At 36.7% G+C, this 9,362-nt stretch overlaps 1 protein-coding gene across 1 annotated transcript in view; it reads right to left on the reverse strand.

Moving 5' to 3' along the window:
• Nucleotides 1-205: 205 nt before the first annotated feature.
• LOC121386062 (nephrin-like) overlaps nucleotides 206-9,362 on the reverse strand; it is a 15,230-nt gene continuing 6,073 nt past the window's right edge. Inside the window, exons 5-11 of the mRNA XM_041516861.1 lie at nucleotides 4,118-4,420; nucleotides 3,295-3,600; nucleotides 2,547-2,696; nucleotides 1,927-1,951; nucleotides 1,039-1,085; nucleotides 411-515; nucleotides 206-262 (exon numbers count right to left, since the gene is read on the reverse strand). Coding sequence (XP_041372795.1) covers nucleotides 412-515; nucleotides 1,039-1,085; nucleotides 1,927-1,951; nucleotides 2,547-2,696; nucleotides 3,295-3,600; nucleotides 4,118-4,420 — 935 coding nt within the window. The 3' untranslated portion in view covers nucleotides 206-262; nucleotide 411. The remainder of the gene's footprint in view (nucleotides 263-410; nucleotides 516-1,038; nucleotides 1,086-1,926; nucleotides 1,952-2,546; nucleotides 2,697-3,294; nucleotides 3,601-4,117; nucleotides 4,421-9,362) is intronic.

The following is a 9,362-nucleotide window of genomic DNA, read 5'->3' on the forward strand; positions in this document are numbered from 1 at the left end:
GCTTACTTGAAATAGGTACTTTCCCCTAGACCTTGACACTGGCAAAATGTTTCAAAACGTTATGAGAGTTTTAATGATTTGTAGATGATAATACATGTGTTAGCAGTTTTTATTTAAGTATCCGCATTACAAGTCATAGCTTGGTTAATAATACGTATTAGTGTCATAGTGGAGAGGCACTCATTTATAATTGAAAACCTTCCACCTGAGAGCACGTCTTTCTGGCAGCTGACCCAGAAGATGTCACAATGGGCAGCATGTCCTGCCAGAAAAAAAGCAGAGTTAATACCTTTAGTATCACTGCTTATATTATAGAATAAAATAATAGTCGTGTGTTTAATACATCAATTAAATGAGTATCGGATACAGCAATAAAATCAACATTTAATACATCAATAAGATATGTATACCTCATGTCTTGAGATTTTCATAAAGTTCCATTTTTGCATACGGCGTATCTTCTCGAATTCCCAGTCCCTCGTATGTGTTTGCCTGGTCACCAGAATTATCTAGTTCTGCAAAACACAGTTATACTCTACATACTCTACATACTCTTATACATTCATACATATACATTGAACAAATATATGTAGAAATATGTTTCAAAACGTCACTTGGGTGTACGACCATCAATACATCTACTGCACGCAATGGGACCAATAACCAGCATTTGAAAGGTAACACACCAGCTGGCAAATTAAAACAATAACCAGTAGTGTAGCATCATATCAAAATAATTAATGCATGTGGTGTGTTAATAGAACATTGTAATAAACACACACATCAAATAGACTATTTTGTTAGTATGTATGCGTGTATTTGCGAGTGTATGTGTTGTGTGTGGGAATGTGCGAGTGTGTGTATATGCAGTGGAAGGAGATATATAGTGTGTGTGTATATATATGTGTGTGTGTGTGTGTGTGGGTGGGTGTGTGTGTGTGGGTGTGCGTGCGTGTGTGCGCGATGAAATGGGATATAGAGAGAAAGGGATAAAGAGAATGTATAAACAAGTCAGTAATAAAAGTAAAATACATTTACCAGTTCTGTTCCCACGTCGTGTGTCGTCTAGTTGTCCATGTTGATGTCTGTAACACAACAACAACCCGAAGTATAGCACCATAAATGTAGTTATCACATTATTTCTCTCATTCGGAATTTGACCATTTAGGTTCAAGGCTGTAACAAAGCAACTATTCAGAGTATTTCAAAGGAGGGTGTTTATCATGAATTAGGTTACATTTTAGAAACAGTGTCTCATGTTTATTCATTAAGTAAAATGAAATTAGTACGGCCATTTTCTTCCATAACAATGATATTTTGCTCGGTATTCATTGCCTCGAACATGAAACAAAAATACACTTTATGCGTGTGCGTCTGTTCTTAGTTATATTATCCATGTGCGTGTTTGTGCGAGTGTATTGGTATATGTGATTCTATCACTGCATGTCATGGCTTGTGTGAGTGAAAGAAAGACATGTTTTATTTAACGACGCACTCAACACATTTTATTTACGGTTATATGGCGTCAGACATATGATTAAGGACCACACATATTTTGAGAGGAAACCCGCTGTCGCCACTACATGGGCTACTCTTTCCGATTAGCAGCAAGGGATCTTTTATTTGCGCTTCACAGGCAGGATAGCACAAACCATGGCCTTTGTTCAACCAGTTATGGATCACTGGTCGGTGCAAGAGGTTAACACCTACCCATTGAGCCTTGCGGAGCACTCACTCAGGGTTTGGAGTCGGTATCTGGATTAAAAATCCCATGCCTCAACTGGGATCCGAACCCAGTACCTACCAGCCGTAGACCGATGGCCTAACCACGTGTGAGGGTGTGAGGGTGTATATATCTGTTTATGTGTGTATGAAAAGGATTCCCAATTATAAATAAAGTAATTAAAGACGCAATGTTATACTTACACATTACCTTCAGACTGCTTCCCATCTGTCAAGAAAACAGAGAAAGAATATAAGGCAATAAAAAACATGCTGAGATAAACTTTGTAAACAGTGTTCAACTTTTACCCATATGTCCATTCCTGTCAAACGTTCACGAAGATAATAATATACTGAACAACCTTAGAAACGCCAATATAGTAATAGTAACGTTTTTCGTGACACAATTAATTCTGTAAGTAGACTGTTAAAATGGACATAAAAGTTTTCACAAAATATTAATAAATTTAATAGACAAAACACAAATGGGATTCAAACAGAATTATTTTAAACAAAATAAACTAAATCAATATTCCCGCTTCGTTTGTTGATCAGTAAAAAAAAAAGTATTAATGGTAAATATATCAAATCGCATACTCGAGAAAACTAAGACAAAATACCAAACCATGTAAACAAAAGCAATACACCTTTTATATTTTAAATTTACTTGTTAACTTATGTGTATACTTGAGAGCATTGGTTACATCAAAATGATGCAACTTGTGATATATTAATATACAGAATAGAAATTAACCTGCATTATCAACTGTAAAACAAATGTACTACATTCTATTGATATGTTAGGTTTCCCTTTTTAGTTTTACCTGATTTTGAAGAAGCACACACAAAACCTCGTCTCCACAAAATAACAAAGAAAGTCTCTATCCAGACAGCAGTAGCAATCCCAATCACAATCCCTAAAGCAATTCCTTCCCCGGTTAATTTATTTGATGAGGTTGGTAGAAACGATTCACCTTTAATAAAACAAACAACAATTATCATACATAGATACATTTTACTCAGGGCATGGCTTCTGTACTAATAATACACGTGTCTGTTGTTGAGAAATGTAAAAACGATAACAATTAAAAAATAAAACAAAAACATGCTATACCGACTACCCGAAATACAGAACATGTTCGCATTAAAGGTATGGAAAAGTAGTACTTATTATGCGCCACCAAACCCCTCAGACACACACAGAAAACTGCTGTAGTGTTGCTAAATGATGGCAATGGCAGCGGCGTTTTATGGTACAAAAAATGATTGGTTTCTCTATTAAAAAATGGAAGAAAAACCCCACCACATGTATGTGAATAAATCAAGATTAAATTGTTTTAATGCACGTCGTAAACAATTAATATCATTTACTAAATTATACTACATCTACATAGCATATAAGAAATACGTTTTAATATATATGTCGTGGGGTCACTGTCTGGGATGGGAAAGACCAGTTCGAACCACCCAGGGGATCGACCACGTGATTCCTCGCACGTAATGTAATGAACTACATATCGTCCAGCGTTACACCAAAACTCTATCTGAGATTCTGTAAATTATTACTATTACCTGGAGGTAATGTCAACGTTTCCTGTTCTTTGGTAAAGCCTTTGTATCCATATATGTTATAAGCCAAAACCCGCACCAGATATCTCGTCTTTGGTTGAAGATTTGATATAACAGCTTTCTGAATTGTGTTAACACCTTTTTCTAGAATCACTTCAGTGACATTTGTCCACCGTGATATTGTATCTACTCGGTATTGCACTAGAAACGTCTGCTCTGATCCTCCGTTAAATCCCTCCAACCAAGCAACTGAGACTGAATGTGGATCACTGCTCCATACTGACAAAGCAGACGGAATATTCGGAGAACCTTCGAGAAACAAAGATATTTACTAAAACGCTCGCATACCCAAGCATTCATTATGTAAATAAAGTGATACATTAATAAAACACTATCTGTAAACATTAAATTGCATTTAAAATGTAAATATAATACAGCCTAAGAGAAATAATGACGCATGAGCAAAACATAGAAAATAAAAACATACTAATGGAACTAAGACAGGAAAACCATAATTAAGTGCTTAAGACCTTCCTACTTACACTAACAAGGCTGTCGTTTCCATCTGGTTCTGCATAATCATTTTGACATAATCACAAAAGTAATTAAAGTTGAAGTGGTTGTAAGATTGAATTTTAATTAAAATCCTAGCCAGTGTTCTACAACTACTTAGTCTGCACCCAGCTCAAACATCTACTCATACGTTGTATAGCACTGGGCAATGTGAGAAATATTAATACCAAGAAATAGTGACAGTACGATCCAGTGTCAATAACTCAATGGACTACCGCTACAGTATACAACTAGCGTATCCATCTACTCATACCTGATACATCAAGTGTGACGTTCTTAACAAGATCTGTGTCTTTAGCTCCATTTGACACAACAACCTGATAGGTACCAATATCTCCATGCTGAACATTTGTCAGTGTAAGTTTTCCAACAGCAGACACGCCAGTTGTAGCTGGACTTCTAGACCCAAGTCTGTTTTTATTTCCATCAGTCAGATTGTACCAGGTGAATGTGGGTGTTGGATTGGCAATCACTGATATCTTCAGAGTTACATCACCACCTACTGCTGTTGCAAACTCTTTTTGGAATGAAACTCGATGGTCTAGTCTTGGTGAACCTGAAATATATTGATTGCTAAAAGTAATTACAATTTGCCTCCATACAGATAATTAAAGTTTCTTTTGTTTAACGTTTGTTTTATTTAACAACACCACTAGATCACATTGATTGTATGTATTAATCATTAGCTATTGGATGTCAAACGTTTGGTAATTTTGACATAAATAATCTCAGAGAGGAAACCCGCTACATGTTTCTCATTAGTAGCAAGGGATTGTTTTATATGCACTACCCCACAGACAGGGTAGCACATGCCACGGCCTTTGATAAACCAGTTGCGGTGCACTGGCAAGTTGAAAAACATCCCAATGGGCCCTCCGATCGGGATCAATCCCAGACCGCCCGCGCATCAGCCAATCACTTTACCAATGGGCTATGCCCCATCCCTACAGATAATTAAAAATAACATACATACATAAAATACTTTGTATTCTTTCATACAGGCTGTGTATGTATTACTGCTAGTAGTAAACTGTTCAGAAATCGAACAGGAATTAAGAAATGTTTTTATTTAATGAAGCACAAACACAATTAAATTCGGACATGTGTTTAAGGACAAAAGAGATAACGACAGAGGATACCTACTGCCGTCATTCCATGGGCTACTCTTTTTGATTAGCAGTAAAATATATTTTATATCCACTACCTCGCACATAGAACATACCTCAACCTTTGTTTCAACAGTTGAAGAGCACTGGTTGCAACGAGAAATAACATTAGGCACACACTTTACGACAAGGCTATTTCTGTTTGGACATGGAAGAAAAGGACAAAAGTAGGATCGGCGCTCCATTGTATTCCTCAGATTATTTCTTTCTGTGTAGTGTTTCCCAGTTACTAGAATTATGACAAATTGCCTTAGTAATGGGTAATGATATAAACGGGAAAATGTGTTATGACATGACTTTAATATGGAATAAATATACTATAAACGAACTAATTAAAGTACTAAAATACTAGACAAAAGTAGGGTCTGTGCTCCATTATATTCCTCAGATTATTTATTTCCCTGTAGCGTTTCCCATTTACTAGAATTATGAGCAAATTGCAAAAGTTATAAAATGGGTATAAAGAGAAACACGTGTTATGACATGACTATAATATGGAATATACATACTATAAACGAACTAATTAAAGTACTAAACGATATCAAATGACTATTGTACGAAGTGCAAGGTATTTGGTATGAAATAAGTATGGTATGCTATGAGTAGATTAACTAAGGAAGCAAACACATTTTATTTTTAATGTGTTAGAACACAGTGACTAGTATTTGGTCAATAATGATCACATTAATCATTAATGATATTAATGTTTAACTCACACTTTACAACAAGCTGCACACCTTCACTGACAGCTGACTTGATGTTGTTTCCCGCTTCACACGTGTAGTGTCCTGTATCCAGTCATCCAGCCTCGTCCCACGTGTACTCAGCCTGTTTAGAGTTTGTCACTTCACGCAGAGTCAGTGAGTTGTTCAGCAGTTTGATGTCAGATCCTGGATTACTGTCAACATCACATCTCAGAGTCATGGGAGTCTGCTCATCAAATGTAACCTTTGTAGACAGCGAGTTCAAGGTCAGAGAAGTGATTGAAGATTGGTCTGCAAGTATATATATATATATATATATATATATATATATATATATATATATATATATATATATCGTCGCGTGAGAGCAAGAAGGACGTAAGTGCATCAAAATTCATTTTTGTAAAAAGCCGAGATAATGAAGGAAAACAGTTTTTCTTGATCCAGTAGTTAAGATGTCAAATTTCTTTCAATGACAATGAAAGCTGAACATATTTACGATTTCTTTGTATATTTGCGGTATTTATAGCATAATAGGTGTTTTAGTTATTTACTTAAATAGTTACGACAATTATTCATGATTGAATTAAATGTGTCACTTACGACCAACAGTATATCAAGTAAATGTGAATATTTATTCTGAAAGAACCATCACTTCTAAAACATTTCAGTTTTGTAAATCACATATTTATTTTTAAAAAGAAGAATGCTTGTAAATAGAACATATTTAGAAGCAAACATTCAAAAAGGAATACAAGTAGACGTACGTATTAATAAAATCACCGCCTAAACAAAATATTATGTGAAAAAAAGTTATTTTACTTTTGTTAATAATAATACGATAAATAAAATAACTCGTGAAAACCTTGTTTTCTTTGACCCACCCCTGATTTTATGTGACTACGTCTAGTGCAGGGTTTCTGCCAGAGGGTAAAAAGGTATGGTGCCATACCCAAATATTTTTGCAGAATTTTTTTTGAGTTAACTTTTTGACAAAATTAATTACTCTTATCATCACTGTATGATTTTCTTAATCCTAACCATAAACGTAACCTATTTTCTTCCCCCCCCCCCCCCATACCCATGTTGACTGTGGTTGCATTCAATTCCATAGAGCCATACCCCGAAATTTTGTTATGGCATATGATGGTGCATCAGAATCAGACGACTTGTCCATACAAAACCTCTTTTTCTAGGGAAGTATTCGTTCCTGAAAAACTGATGTCATGTTGTATGCGGTGTTCTTTCCATGTTCTTTGGGCCATGGGAGTCCTTTTGCAGATAGTTCCTGGTTCTGCTGCCCCAGAGTGTACTTCACTAGTTTCAGGAATACCTGGTTTATCAGCTAGTGCAACAGACAAACCAGAATAGTTAAGCAAACTGAAGCTGGTATCCTTAATGAAGAAAGTATGTCTAGCAGCTTATTGGTTTGGGATACACCGGGTTCAAGTGAAGCTCATTCAAAGGATACAGGGATTACATTTCCAATGAGAGTGCGTACTGAATATCAAATCCAGAAGTAGTGAACACTATACCATGTCCACCTGCTGAGAATGCAGGATTATCTCCAGGTTATATTGAGTGAACAGTAACCCCTACAGCTTCCGCTGTGCGTTGGGTGTACTCTCCAGGTTCTGTTGTGTGTTCAATGCACACTCCTGATTTTGTTGTGTATTTTGGTGATCTCTCTGGGTTCTGTTGTGTGTCCAGTGATCTCACCAGGTTATATTGCGTGTTCAGTGATCTCTCCAGGTTCCGTTGTGTGTCCAGTGATCTCTCCAAGTTCTATTGTGTGTTCATTGATCTCTCCAGGTTCTGTTGTGTGTCCAGTGATCTCTCCAGGTTCTGTTATGTGTCCAATGGTCTCTCCAGATTATATTGTATGTTGAGTGATATCTCCAGGTACCGTTTGAGTCCTGTGATCTATCCAAGTTCTGTTGTGTGACCAGTGATCTATTCGGGTTATATTGCATGTTCAGTTATCTCTCCAGGTTATATTGTGTGTTCCGTGATCTTTCCAGGTTATGTTGTGTGTCCAGTGATCTTTCCAGGTTATATTGTGTGTTCAGTGATCTCTCCATGTTATGATGTGTGTTCAGTGATCTTTCCAGGTTATGTTGTGTGACTAGAGATCTCTCCAGGCTGTTGTGTGTCCAGTGATCTGTCCAGGTTATATTGTGTGTTCAGTGATCTCTCGAGGTTATGGTGTGTGTCCAGTGATCTCTCCAGGTTATGATGTGTGTTCAGTGATCTCTCCAGGTTCTGTTGTGTGTTCAGTGATCTCTCTAGGTTCTGTTGTGTGTTTGGTGATCTCTCCAGGTTCTGTTGTGAGTCCAGTGATATAGCCAGGTTCTGTTGTGTGTTCAGTGATCTCTCCAGTTTATATCGTGTTCAGTGATCTCTCCATGTTATGTTGTGTGTCCAGTGATCTTTCCAGGTTATATTGTGTGTTCAGTAATCTCTCCATGTTATGATGTGTGTTCAGTGATCTTTCCACGTTATGTTGTGTGACCAGAGATCTCTCCAGGTTGTTGTGTCTCCAGTGATCTTTCCAGGTTATAGTGTGTGTTCAGTGATCTCTCCAGGTTATGGTGTGTGTCCAGTGATCTATCCAGGTTATGATGTGTGTTCAGTGATCTCTCCAGGTTCTGTTGTGTGTTCAGTGATCTCTCCAGGTTCTGTTGTGTGTTCAGTGATCTCTCCAGGTTATATCGTGTTCAGTGATCTCTTCAGGTTCTACTGTGTTCAGAGATCTCTCCAGGTTATGTATGATGTGTGTTCAGTGATATCTCTAGACTATGTTATGTGCAGTGTTCTCTCCGTGTTTTATTGAGTGTTAGGTGATCAATCCTCCAGTTTTTGTTGTGTGTGCTAAATTAGTTTCTGGGTCTGTTTGAGTGATATGTCATGTTCAACTTATCTTTTGTGTGTGCTACGTCATGATCATGGTATGTTGTATGTGTGTTCTGGCATGTACTTCTTCATGTTCTGTTGTGCGTACTATGTCACGTTCAGGTTTTGTTGTGTGTGCCACGTCATTTTCAGGTTTTGTTGTGAGTTCTCTATTATGTCCAGGTTCTGTTGTGAGTGCTATGTCATGTTCAGGTTCTGTCGCAAGTGACTGGATAAGGGCCGTGGTATGTGCTGTCCTGTCTGTGTGGAAGTGCACATAAAAGATACCTTGCTGTATTAGGAAAAATGTAGGGTAATCCTATAGATCTTTAAAGGCAGCTGAACGACATATAACTTGATCACCGTAACATACAATTAAATACATCCAAAATCAATGTAATTATGCTTGCACTTTGGTCATATATGCCACATACACCATTATTATGAATTAAAATTGTATCTACAGATACAAATTACATGTTGAAACTTTGCTTCGGTTAAAAAAAACTTCAAAATAGATATTTGTTTTTCAAGAAACTTCACCAAAACATGTTTATTATTATAATTATGGTGTGCATAAAATAGCAAACCATACAAACATTAATGTTACTGCAAATCCTAATTATATATACAGACACGATTCTTGTCTGTTGCCAAATGGTTCGTTGCATGCGGTATCAAATTATTTTTCCATATTAGACCGTGCTCTCACAATGACAAAAGTCATATTATTTTT

The sequence above is a fragment of the Gigantopelta aegis genome, chromosome 12 (assembly GCF_016097555.1).
Source record: "Gigantopelta aegis isolate Gae_Host chromosome 12, Gae_host_genome, whole genome shotgun sequence".
NCBI classification, from domain to species: Eukaryota; Metazoa; Mollusca; class Gastropoda; order Neomphalida; family Peltospiridae; genus Gigantopelta; species Gigantopelta aegis.